Source organism: Vicugna pacos, chromosome 7 (assembly GCF_048564905.1).
Source record: "Vicugna pacos chromosome 7, VicPac4, whole genome shotgun sequence".
Taxonomy (NCBI): domain Eukaryota; kingdom Metazoa; phylum Chordata; class Mammalia; order Artiodactyla; family Camelidae; genus Vicugna; species Vicugna pacos.
This window is the reverse complement of record NC_132993.1, coordinates 54,818,735-54,832,534: the sequence shown is the minus strand read 5'-3', so window position 1 is coordinate 54,832,534 and position 13,800 is coordinate 54,818,735. Positions and strand designations below refer to the sequence as shown.

General features: G+C 41.4%; 1 protein-coding gene across 1 annotated transcript; it reads left to right on the top strand.

Moving 5' to 3' along the window:
• The first annotated feature begins 11,211 nt into the window (after positions 1–11,211).
• Positions 11,212–13,598, top strand: ARL4A (ARF like GTPase 4A). Its single transcript, XM_031679612.2, has 3 exons — positions 11,212–11,432; positions 12,030–12,148; positions 12,591–13,598. The coding sequence occupies exon 3, from the start codon at positions 12,678–12,680 to the stop codon at positions 13,278–13,280; it is 603 nt and encodes a 200-aa protein (XP_031535472.1). The 5' UTR covers positions 11,212–11,432; positions 12,030–12,148; positions 12,591–12,677; the 3' UTR covers positions 13,281–13,598.
• Positions 13,599–13,800: the final 202 nt, after the last annotated feature.

The following is a 13,800-nucleotide window of genomic DNA, read 5'->3' as shown; positions in this document are numbered from 1 at the left end:
CACCCACCTCGGGAGGAAGTCCACCATGACAGGAAGAAAGGATGAGGGGGCACTTTCTGATTCACCTGCACTGTGCACCGGAACTAGGCTTTCCTTCCACCCACATCTGAATCCCGGTGTCCAAGTCCGGGCCCAGTGCAGACCTTCGCCCTTCTTCTCTTGCTGAAGTTCCCCCTCTGGCCCGCTCCTGCCAGAGACCTTGGATGAAAATATCTCAATTTAGAAGAAAAGACTCAATAAGATACATGCATTTTATTTCTTTTCCACCCAGGATGTTGTAGATAAAGTTTTGTCTTTTCCCAGGTGACAATTCCATTTGACTAGTCACAAAAAAGACCCTATTCTGTCTTATTTCCCAGGCAATCTTTACCTAATTGCCTTACATTTATTGAATGAAAAGGAGGCATTTAAAGTGCTTCTTTCCAACCAAAGATAAGCCTCAAGGAGATTTACACTCAGCACCGGTCAGAAAGGCACCTGATGAGTTTTAAATGGCAGCTGTGTCTGGATTAAAACGCTAATCAGCCAAATAAGGTGTGATAAATTCTGTACTGGGGGATTGTGTGCTGGGGATCCCAGAGTCCAGCAGGAGAATAAGACATGAAAACAAAGAATTTCAAAGTGATCAGTGCTTAAGTAGTGCTAAGTACATGAGCTACAGGTGGCACAAAGGAAAGAGTGACTTGCTCTGTTTGGGAAAATTAGAGAAGCCTCACCAAAGTGCATGCAGGCTGTGGAACCTCGTGCTGAGCAGTACACGGATCTCCAGGGGGACAAGCGTCAGCACAGGGCTGAACAGGGGTGGATGGGGGGTGCTGCAGGCATCACATAAAAAGTGAGAAGGCATGAACTAGCATGATACTGTGAAATAAAATTCATATTTTATGGCAAGACAAGAAAAACTTAAACATAACATATTTTCTCTGTCCTCTGGCCTCCTTGCTCCCCTCTCCTGTGCCTTGTGTATCTGTATCACGCATCAGACCAGACCTCCCCATTGGCAGAAATACCTGCTCAACCATACAGAGCAACGTTCTCCTGGCTCCAACGAGACAGCTCCTCAAGAGATAATATTCCTTCTTGATCTCGTAAGGGGCCACGATGACCCATGGCCCTCTCACTGCTTGCTAGATTGTATGAACTGTCAATAATACATCATTTAATGTATAGTCCTCTGACTCAGAAACATATGACTGTGGTTTTACCTCTAAGCAGTAGAACAGTTCTTGGAGCTTTCTGAGAAGCTGTTTCTGAGTTATAATCCTTAATGGGACCCGAATTAAAATGTCCATTTCTTTCACAGAAAGACTGATTTTTTTTTTTCATCGACAGTACGCTGTGGAACACTTGGAGGAGCAGAAGTCGTGCCATGTGGATGGCGCACGAGAATGAGGGTGGGAGAGTGAGAATGAGAGAATGGTGCAGGTGAGGTTAGAAAGCCAGCTATAAACAGTCATCCGAGGTCTGCAGAATGAAGCACTACAACTTCAGGGATCCACGGGAGTATTTTAGGGGCATGCAAATCTAAAGTGTAAACATGGTGCATTTGGCTGAAATACTAATTTCACTTTCTCTTGGGAGGAGGGGGATTTACAGGAATTCTTTTTTTCTTTACACTAAAATTTAATCTGTTTATTCCTTTTTAAAAAGTAATGGATTATCTATTTACAAGTTATTTATTATTTGTTTTTCTTTTTTTGGTGGGGAGGTAATTAGGTTTAGCTTTTTTTAGAGGAGGTACTGGGTATTGAACCCAGGAACTTGTACATGTTAAGCATGCACTCTACCACATGAGCTATACCCTAGCCCTCTTGTTTATTCCTTTAATAATAACTAGACTTGTTTTAATAACTTAATTGAATAGTTTTCTTTCTATCTCTACTAAAACAACACTCTGGGAGGTCATTGGTGATTTTTTGCATGGTAAGTAATGTGGCGCCCGTGACCGCAGCTTCCAAAAGTTGGTTCAGCCCTAATTACTCTTATTCTTTTGTAGCATCTTAAACTTAATTTTTTCTAATTTTTTTTAGTAAAAGCATAACATGCATACATTGAAAAGCATAAAAGCACATAAATTATAAGTGTGCAGCTTAATAACTTATAAGAAAGTAAACACATCTATGTAACCAATACCCAGGTTGAGAAACAGAACATTGTCACCTACTTTTGAGTTGTTTCTGCTCTGGGCCAGGTGCTCTACTAAGTACTGTACGTGGATCTTGGAGGTAACTGGGATGGGACGTAACATGAAAGCATCATCAGTGGCTGAAGTCCAAGCTCCTTACTAAGACATGAGACACTCCACCATAAGGGTCCAGTTTCTTCTTCCTTTCTGAATTTGCCTCATGCCACACAATCCTATTTTTTTAGTCAGTTGATAAGTTACTTGCAGTGTCCTTGGAACATATCCGATTCTGCCTTTGCTTATGCTGTTTCCTTCTCCTCCCTGGCGTGCCCCTCCCTCTCCTGGCTCCTGTCCTTTCCCTGCCTCCTCCTGGCACACACGGGCTCAAAGTTTTCTCTTAGGACCCAGCTTCAGTGTCACCTTTTCTGCCACGTGTGCCTGCTCTTCCTGATTGAAAGCAGACCCGTGTGACCAGACGTTTCCGCGGCATCACGCATACCTCTGCTGTTGCCCTTACATCTTCCTACCTTGGATTATTGTTATCATAACTACACTAGACTGAGTTTGTTGATGACAGGTTAATTTGGGAATCATTTTATAGCCACTTATTGTTAAAATGTCATCTTAAAGGATAACCATGGTATTCGATACATCATTTGAACAACCACCACTTATATTTTGAACTATAAAAACACTTTCTGTGTCCAGCAACTTGAACGTCATTTTACTTAAAGTAAAATAACTGATGTGATACATGTGATAGCATTGCAGCATTCAACAATCATCTCAGAAGTGATCACAGATTTCCTCCATGTGAACTAAAACATAAAATAAGGAGTAGAAGTTTAAAATCAAATAAGGTGTAAGGGACTCTTTGTATTAGTGGCTTACTGGGTTAGACTTTAATTATAACTTTTGCATCATAATAGAAAGCTCACTTAAGTTTTGTAATGTTCTCTATAGGCAACCGAAACATTATTTATAGAGTGAGAGATATATCGATACTCAAACATATGTGATGTACTTTAATTGTCATCTTTCTCTTAATTAAATAATCTTTTCTTATCATGCATCAGGAACAGAGCTTCCAGTAAAGCATGCTGGTTTTCATCAGTACATGAGAACTCATTGAATGGAAGCAAAGATTCTAACTGACTTACACTTTTAAAATAAACAAAGAATCCAAGCTGCTGCTAAATGTTAAATATACGATAATGAAAAGGTAGTTTATCAATTATTTATCATCATAAATTAGTTATTCTTTCCTCAGGATTAGTAAATTGAATTACTTGACTTAACCTTTATCTTTCTTCCAGATCATCACCTGCCACACCTGGTCAGCTCCTCCAACACCATTACACACTCACACACAAACACACACACTCATTAAGGCAAAGAGAAAGTTGTAGATTTTTACATATCTATTCTGGTACTAGCATACTGCTCTATCAGATATTTGTGAAATATATTTTTAACTAAGTGCATTAATAGATAAAAAATGAGTTTAAAAGAAATGTAACAAAACTTCCCTTTCCATTATTTTCACTAAATATCAAACCATAGTCCTTCTAATTTATCCTAATATAATTGTTGTGTAGGTAGCTTTTTGTAAAGAGACCTAGTCTAGTTCTTTATGTATCCATAAAGCTCATTTAAAGCTGATTTAAATTGCTGGGAATTCTTCAATAATGAGGGAATATTTGAGGCAATAGTTCTACTCTGTACCATCTCAATAGACACTAAAATCTTGTTTTATCTTAGTTAAAACACTCCAAAGTGTTACGATAGCAAGTCTATCTTGAGTAAAAACTCAATTTCCCTCACTAACTTACACAGATGTTCAGTTTAGGTTAGAGAATTTGAAATTAGTTATCTAATCTTTTATTCTGTGTTCAACAAAAGAGGGAACACTTGCAATTACATATGACAGTTGTAAATAGTCACTTCCAGAGTGACTGTTACACACTGTACGCCGGGCCCCTGTGAACTCTTGATGGTGAAAGTATCAGGATACATTTCGTGGAACTGAAAAGGGGAATTTCTGCCTCTTCCTGACTCATGATGATAATGTTTTTCATTTCTTATCCAAGGGGAACAGTGTGACAGTGTTAACCATGTTCACTTTGATAACTGTCCCCCCCACCCCCACAGGAGGACCACAACTAGTCATACAAAGAAGCAAATACTAGGTGAAAACAAAACAAAACAAAAAAATGGAAATGCTTAAAACAGGAAACACCTGGCTGAAACTTGATCAAAAATATTTGGAACATGGATGGTTTGAAGGTAGAAGAACATTCTTATTCTCAAAGTTATAATGAGTTTCTGCCTCAAATTATTAGTTTTCTGCCTCAAAAGTTGTAAAGATATGAACACTCCTTTGCGTCCTTCAGCTCTTGAAAACCACCTGAATGGGCCCATTAGTTATAAAAACACAGCAAGTACCTGACGATTAGTCTTAAAAAACACTGAGATGACTGTTCATGCAGATATTTTACACTGAGAAGCTAAGTATTCCATTGTGTAACAGTGATATATTCAAAACTGTTTATACAGGATCTGTTAGCTATTTAAGCACAAAGAGGTAGAAGTCATTTGCTTTCTTTTCTCTGTGTGGAACTGTGCCTTGAAATTATTATTTTTTTTGTGGAGGTCCATGGGTTCCTATTTGGGCAATTCTCCTTAGAATATTAAATATTCATTTGATAAATTCACTGAGTCCTACTATGTGCCAGACACTGCACTAGATACTGGGGATACAACGGCGTGCAAGATTGACATGATTCTTGCCTCCGAGAACTTAAATGGAAAAGCAGCAGGCAGTTAATCAGGGCATACAATAAGCAAGTACAAATTATGCCTCTTGTAGACTAGGTAGTGACAAGTACCAGGAAGAAGAAATAAAGCAGGATAAGGAAAAGAGAGTGATGGTGGAGAAGGGAGGGCAGGGAAGATACTTTAGATAAAGTACTCAGGGAATGGCTTTTCAGGAGATGATATGTGAGCCTGGGGGAGGAGCTTTCTCCCAGAAGTAGAGGGCCCATATGAGAGGACCAGGGACACAGTGGACACGAAATAGAGCGACAGTGCTGGACTGGTGAGAAGGGGTCAGGTTTGGGTTCATGTGTCCACAGGACTCGCTCGTGGACTAGATGTAATGCATGAGGATGGCCCCTGGGTTCTTGCTCTGAGCAAGCAGGTAACTCGGGTTGCCGGTGAATAGGATGAGGAATGCTGAGCCTGAGGAGCAGGTTAGAGGTCCTTTGAGATCCTTACATTCAGCTCAGTTGTGGAGCTCTGGGAAGAGGGCCAGGATGGAGACAAATTTGGGAGCATGGAGGGTGTTCAAAGCCTAGGTCCTAGGTCAGATTACCTAAGAGAAAGACTTCAGGACTGAGCTTTGAAGTACTCCAATCAGAGGATGGGAAACCCATAACAGAGGGGATTAAGATGTTCATGACAGAAGACAGAAGTGCTAAAGAAGACTGGACAGAACTGGACTGTCGAAATCAAATGTAACACAGAGTGTGAGTTAAAACTGGGAAGAATCGGGACTCATCTGTGCTGATGTGATGGCCTCTTTGGGTCTCTGGTGGATAGGACATTCTCACTGTCAATTATCCCTGAAGAAGCAGGTTCAAGGCCAGGGACTAGGGCTGTAGTGAGGAGGCCTTGTGTGTGACGTGGCATGTCATCTTTCTGCCCTGGGTCTCTCTGCAGCTGGGCCTGGATGAGGTGTCCAGAAGCCCCTGAAGATCTTCCTGGAGGATGAGGCCATCTGTCCTGTGACTTGAAAGTGGTGGAGCTAGACCTGGAAGCCGACCATAAAAAATAGTTAACAAGGAGGGTTTTGGACCTGTGGGCCCAGTGAATTCTTAAGTAGGCATCCATTCTAAGTGAACTTTGGCTTGTACTTTCCTTCTGACATCTTTCTGAAAAGTCTTGGCAAAAATTATACCCGAGTTTGATGCTACAGTGAGTCTAAGTGAATTAAGCTGAATGTGGACTCCCTTGAACGTTATGGAGAAGAGAACAGACACTGGTGCCAGACATAGGAAGCAAGTTCCAGCGCCACCGCCTATTAACTGAAAAATCAGTTAGGAGGTGAATTAAATAACTTAGGAGAGACATCATGAGAACCAGATGTAAGCAGTGGAAATGGGAATGTATAGAAAGAAATGGATTAAAGAGACTAATCGTGGCTAATCGTTAAGTGAAGCATAGGAGAATTTTTTAAGTGGCTCTGAGATTTCTACTTGAGGTTATTAAATAAATCACCATCAACCAAAACATGAACTAAAAAAGGAGGGCCATATTTCAGCAGAAATGATACTGAAGTGATAATTAGGTTTTGAACATGCTGGATATTTGGCAGAGCCATTCACGAGGCAATTGAAAATTGAGTCTAGCTCAAAAACTCCTTCTGACTATATGATTATAAAACATGAATAACTTACTGAGTATGAATGATATTGATACACTTCAAAATCATAAAATGCATCCATTTTTTCTTCTATTATTTGGGGTGCAGGAAAATACTGCTTTTTGAGCACATCTTTCTTTCCAGCTTTTTTGGGGTATAATCAACATATGATATTGTGTAAATTTAAGATGTACAAGGTGATGATTTGATATATGTTTGTATTGTGACATGATTACCACAGTAAGGTTAGTTAACACCTCTATCATTTCACATAGTTACTGTGTGTGTGTGTATGTGCGTGTATGTGGTGAGAATAATTAACATCTAGTTTCTTAGCAATGTTCAAGTAACAATGCAGTACTGTTAACTATAGTCACCATGCTGTACCTGAGATCCTCAGAACTTATTTGTTCTACAACTGAAGTCTATATCCTTTGACCAACATCTCCCCATTCACTTTCCCCCTAGCACTTGGCAACCACCATTCTACTCTATTTTAATGAGTTCAACTTTTTAAAATTCATGTCTAAGTGATATCATATAGTATTTGTCTTTCTCTTTCTGGCTTATTTCACTTAGCATAATGCCCTCCTGGTTTACCCATGCTGTTGAAAATGGCAGAATTTCCTTTTTTTTTTTAAGGCTGAATAATGTTCCATTGTGTATGTATACTACATTTTCTTTACCGTTTATCTATTTGACAGACAGGTTGTTTCCATGGCTTGGCTATTGTGAGCAATGCCACAATGAACATGGGAGTTCAGGTATCTTAAGATAGTGATTTCATTTCCTTTGGATATATATCCAGATATGGAATTACTGGATCATACGGTAGTTCTACTTTTAATTTTTTGAGGTACCTTCACACTGTTTTCCATAGTGGTTGAACAAATTTATGTTCCCACCAACAACATACAAGGGTTTCCTTTTCTACACACCCTCAACGACACTTATCTTTTGTCTTCATGATGATAGACATTCTAAAAGGTGTGAGGCGATATCTCATTGTAGTTTCGATTTGCCCTTCCCAGATGATTAGTGATGTTGACCACCTTTTCATGTACCTGATGGCCATTTGTATGCCTTCTTTGGAAAAAAAATGTCTATTCAGATCCTTTTCCCATTTTTCAGTTGAATGGTGTTTTGGGGTTTCTGTTTGTTTGGCTACTGAGTTGTATGAGTTCCTTATATATTTTAGATATTACACCTTATACATCTACTATCAGATAGATGGTTCACAAACATTTTTTCCCATTCTGTAAAGTTATCTTTTCCTTTTGTTGATTGTTTCTTTTGTTGTGCAGAAACTTTTTAGTTTAATACAGTCCCTTTATTTATTTTTGCATTTGCTGCTTGTGCTTTTGGTGTCATAGCCAAATAATCATTATCAAGACCAATGTCAAGGAGAGTTTTCCCCCATGTTTTGTTCTATGACTTTGATAATTTCAGGTTTTACATTTAAGTCTTTAATCCATTCCTAGTGAAAATTTGTGTGTGCCTCAAGATAAGGGTTCAGTTTCACTTTTACACATGAATACAGCATTCCAACACCATTTATTGAAGAGATTATTCTTTTTCAATACTATTCTTGGCACCCTTGACATAGATTAGTTGATCACATATGCATGGTGCTTTCTGGGCTCTTGATTCTATTCTCTTTGTCTATATGACTGGTGTTATGCTAGGACTGTACTGTTTTGATTACATAGCTTTCTAATATAGTTTGGGATCAGGAATGTGATGCCTCCAGCTCTGTTCTTCTTTCTTAAGATTGCTTTAGCTATTTGGGGTCTTTTGTGGTTCCATATGATTTTTAGAATTTTTTTTTCTATTTCTATCTGTGAAAAATGTCACTGGAATTTCTAAAGAAATTGCATTGAATCTATAGATCACTTTGGTTAGTATGAAAATTTTAAGTGTTAATTCTTCCCATCTATGAACAGAGGATGTCATTTCATTTACTTGTGTACTCTTCAATTTCTTTCATCAATGTTTTATTGTTTTCAGTGAATGCATCTTTCACCTCCCTAGTTAAATTTATTTCCAAGTATTTTATTCTTTTTGATGCTACTGTGAATGGGATTGTTTTCTTTATTTCTTTTTCAAATACTTTATGGTTATTGTATAAAAACACAACTGATTTTTGTATGTTGATTTTGTATCCTGCAACTTTACTGAATTTGCTTATTAGTTCTAACAGTTTTTTTCCTACAAAGTCTTTAGGATTTTCTTTATATATACATAGTCAGATATATATATAGAGAGAGAGATAGCTAGATAGCTAGATAGCTAGATAGAGTCAGTTTTCAGTATGTGTCAATTTCTGGTGTACAGCATAATGCATTAGTCATACATGAACATACATTATTAGTCAAGTTTGGAAAACTATAACTAAAGGCAGAGGTTCACAGAGTGCCTAGTGTCTCAGTAATTTTTTCATGGTGCCTCAAGCCAAAAGAAATATCCTAAAGTTCCATTTATTAAGTAGATGGATTCACACAATTTAACAATTGTAGTTGTCGACAGAGTCCAACAGATGGCGCTGTGTTTCCCTCAAAAAGTTAAAAATGTCCCATTAAATTCCTGTAATTTCCCTGAGGCACCCCAGAGCAACTCAGCTCATAGTGTATGAATCATAGCCTAAAGGGAGCATTCTCCTGGCATAGCATCAAAATAAAGTATTTGCATGGACCTTCTTTAGAAAGATTGTGCGACAAAGTAGACAGTATATTCCATGAATTTAATCACTTTTTCTATTGTTTGTTGCATTTTTCACATGGTTGTTATTGCTCATAGAGAAGGAGTATCATTCTTTATTTTTTTAACTTTTTGTTTATGGGGGAGTAATTAGGTTTTTATTTATTCATTTATTTATCAGAGGAGGTACTGGGGATGGAACCCAGGACCTCATGCATGCTAAGCATGTGCTCTACCACTTGAGCTATACCCTGCCCCCGGGAGTATCATTCTTTAAAGAGTGGGAGAGCAAATATTTTAAGTTTTGCAGGGCCCCAAATGGTCTCTATTGCATAGTCTTACCTTACCTTTTCTGTTGCAGCCCTTTTAATATGTAAGAACCATTCTTATCTCTTGAATGCAGCCCACGGGCTGTGGTTCTCCAACCAGGTTCTAGCTAAAACCCTCATATACAACATTAAAGTACAATTCAGTAAAGATGATTCTGCAAGGCTGTAAGCTCTCAATATTTTCCTAGCTCATCCTTCTTTTGTTTCAGGGAAGTGTATGCAGAAATGCTTCCCTGTAACTAATATGGAAAGAGCCTGCCTGACTTCAAGCTAGTGTAAACAAAAGTTGTCATAGAATCTTGTCCTTAGTTCTTTATTTAATGAGAATTTGCAAGTTTTTTTTCCAGCTTAATAAAGAATCTCTAATAAATTTCCAAGGAGACTAGTCCTTTATCACTTACTTGCTGATTATTGTAAACGGCTAATGAGATTCCACAACTATAACTAGTAGGGCAAGCCTCAGCTTATACTAGATTCAATAACTTTATAGAATATGCCATTTGAGACTTGTAGCTTTATTTCCAAAATTAGTGTTGCCATCTTGAAAATATGCATTGTGCTTAGTCCTTAGGTTTTATGTCAGTTATTTTTAAAATCTAGTTTGACAGTTACTGTTCCTGTTAGCCATAAATGAGATAGATACAGCAATAATGGTCTTGAGAAAAACCAGGAAATTTCTTGAGGAAATTTCAATCCATATTTAAAAAGTGCAAATTAAAAAAAAAAAGCGCACCACAAAGATTCTTCCAATATCTTACAGTCTCCACCAAAGAGATATTTATTTGTTCATTAACACTTTCTCAGAACTTTGTCAGTATTCCTTATCTGTTGTTATAAGTACTCTGAAACTATCAATGATTATATTTTGTAATTAAATTTACTCGTGTGGAAACTTGATACTTTCTTTTTCTCTCATGAGACTCCAGTACTCCACGAGAGCAAAGACAGTGTCTCATATGCTCACCGTTCTATCCCCAAGCCCAGAGAATTGTGCCTACTGCCTATTAAGTGTTCCATAAGTACCTGCAAATTTATAGGTCGAGCACACAAACGCAATTAGAGTCAGAATTATCCAGTGGAAAGTATTATGCATTTAGTGACTAGGCTTTAAATTCTAGGACTACCACTAATTTTCCTTGGGTTATTAGAATCAGCCAGTGGATTTCCTCATCTGTAAAACCGGCAGATTTCTACCTGTCGCCACCTCACGGAGATATTGCTAGGATCACGTGACAGAGCATTTATTTGCTTTGCAAAAGGAGGGTGTGTTACAGACACCAGTCCAGCCCAAGACGCTCTGGGCAGCTACTGAGGTACATCCACGTCACCCGTTATATAAAGTGCCCGCCCGTCCGTTGTCCTCTGACATCCCTGAGCCTGCGTCAGCGGCCACCGCGCCGAGGACGCCGTACGATGCCCTGAGGGTAGCCGGTGCAGGGTGGGACCACCTGGGTGGGGCTCGCCGGAAGCTAGCGGCCGGCTGCAGAAAGCGTCTGAAACAGCAGCGGCTCTGGGGGCTGAGACCGGAAGCCCCACCCACTGCCCACCTCCGGCGCGCTAGGCCGGTTCGAATGTGACCTTGTTTTGGCGTTGCTAGGAGACCAGCTCCCGTACGCCCCCCACGGGCCGGCGTCCCGGCGTGCGCTGAAAGGGGGCGGGGCTGTGGCCAGCGCCGGGGGCGGTCGGCGGAGCACCGTTAGGGCAGCCTGGCGCGCGGCGCCCGCCGAGCGCCCCGGGAAGCGGCGTCTGGTCCCTGGCCACCGTCCAGGCCTCGCTGGTGTTCCCCGGCTGGTAACTACGCGCTCCCGAGCCGTTGTGAGCCACGCTGGGTCCAGGCGAGGGAAAGACAGTTAGTCAGGTGAGCCGCAGCGGGGCGGGCAGCTGGTGTGGCCACGCCCTGCCGAGGGAGAGAGCCGGCCGGGGGTTGGGGGGCGAGGTGAAGGGCTCCTGGGTGCCACAGGGCGGGCCGTTCACGCCAGGAGGCCGGCGCGGCCGCTGGGTGGGTGCCGCAGGTCGGGTCTTTCGCGTCAGGAGGCCGGCGCGGCAGCAGGGAGCACCCTCCGGCCAGCGGACAAAGGGTTAAGGCGCCGGCGGTGACCGAGGGCCCCGGATGTGAGAAACGCGGCGCAGCGTCCGTGGGCCGCGCTGCAGGTGCGCCCGGGCGGGCGGAGCGAGCCGGCTGGTGGGGGCCGGAGCGACTGCCGAGGCTCCCCCTGCCCTGCAGGGGCCGCTCGGCTCCCTCCGCAGGTGCCCTGTTTTCTAACTTGAGGGCAACAGGTGGTGCCTGTGGACCGAGGGCGAGCCCGCCACGCTGGGAGCGGCAGTTGCTCTCACCAATTAGGGCGCGGGGGCGGGCGTGGCAGGGTCGCGCTGACGCAGGTGGCCAATGGAATTTGAGCACAGGGGTGGGCCGTGAGGAGTGGGCGTGGCCGGAGGCTGACTCCACGGTTTCTAGTGCGGCGATCGCCAGAGCTGCGTGAAGACCTAAGCAGTGTGAAGTGGGGTTCTTCTCCGCCCTCGTGTTGAAAAGCCTACCCATGCTTGCTCGTTTGGACCCCGTCTCCAGTTCAGGAGGTGAGAACTTTGTGGGTTTTTTTTACTGGGAGGGTGGCGGAGGATAATAGTGACCTTGGGTCTAATGTTAATCATGTGGAATTAGATCCTGAAGATCGGATTATGTGTTACAAATTTTCTGCCAAAAAAGGCACTTCTGTGGTTATTGCGACTTGGACCAGATACAGGTGACTAGGTTGTCTCCGGAATGAGGTGTTTGAGGTCTAGGGATCCAGGAGAGTAAAGTATATATTACTGCAATTTCAGTGAATGTTAAAATATTTCAATGGCAATGATTACTCTGTCTTTTGCCTTGGATTTTGTACGTCTCATATCTCTCTTGGTTTGTTTACTGAGGCAAGTTTTATTTATCAGGTTCCTCGTTTTGCTTATTTTAGCAGAAAGAAAACAGGTGTAGTCCATTATTTCACAAGAATAACTTATTCATTTTCCCCCTCGGCAGTGTTGTAGCCGGATCCCCTAGGAAGAGAAGTTCTAAAGCAGTAAGAAGAAAGCATTTTCTATTTGGAACACGTATTTGCAACTGGAAATGGGGAATGGACTGTCAGACCAGACTTCTATCCTGTCCAGCCTGCCTTCATTTCAGTCCTTCCACATTGTTATTCTTGGTTTGGACTGTGCTGGAAAAACAACTGTATTATACAGGCTGCAATTCAATGAATTTGTAAATACCGTGCCTACGAAAGGATTTAACACTGAAAAAATTAAGGTAACCTTGGGAAATTCTAAAACAGTCACTTTTCACTTCTGGGATGTAGGTGGTCAGGAGAAATTAAGGCCACTGTGGAAGTCCTATACCAGATGCACAGATGGCATTGTGTTTGTTGTGGATTCTGTTGATGTCGAAAGGATGGAAGAAGCCAAAACTGAACTTCATAAAATAACCAGGATATCAGAAAATCAAGGAGTCCCTGTACTTATAGTTGCTAACAAACAAGACCTGAGGAACTCATTGTCTCTCTCAGAAATTGAGAAACTGTTAGCAGTGAGTGAACTGAGTTCATCAACTCCCTGGCATTTGCAGCCCGCGTGTGCAATCATAGGAGACGGACTGAAGGAAGGACTTGAGAAACTACATGATATGATAATTAAAAGAAGAAAAATGTTGCGGCAACAGAAAAAGAAAAGATGAGTGGTGTTACTTTTTCTGTCTGTGAAGTAGGTTTTCTCTGGTCTGATTTTGACAAACGGAAGAGTGTCTACAGCCTGGTTTGCCTGCCTGTCCTCCTGGATGCTGTTAAAGCTTTGTTTTGTTGAACAATCAGATGCCCAACTCTATTGCCCTGTGGAAGATGAGTAAATGCAGTGCTTCTTAAAATGGTCTCCTCTCCCTACCCGACAAATCTTCTGGTACTTACCATTTTGGGAAGTCAAGCGAGGATAGTAAATTGATCAGAAAACAGTTGTGGAAATTTGACTTGAAGTTAGTGAAATAAAACTTTGAAGAGTGTCTGCCTGGTGTTTTGTGCTTACATCTTTTGGGGGGAAGCCTTTGCAAGGAAATTGCATGCCAGGCTTTGTATGTGAAGATAAAATGCTAATGAATGGAAATGTTAAGGTAGATTATTATATATACAGCTATGTTGATCACATTGGTCCAACCAGTAAGGGGCAAGGAGGAAGTGTCTAGTTTTTTAAGTTTTGGCCAGATG

What these genes read in the sequence shown, in the direction of transcription:
- ARL4A (XM_031679612.2), top strand. Translation starts at nt 12,678, where the DNA reads ATGGGGAATGGACTGTCAGACCAGACTTCTATCCTGTCCAGCCTGCCT.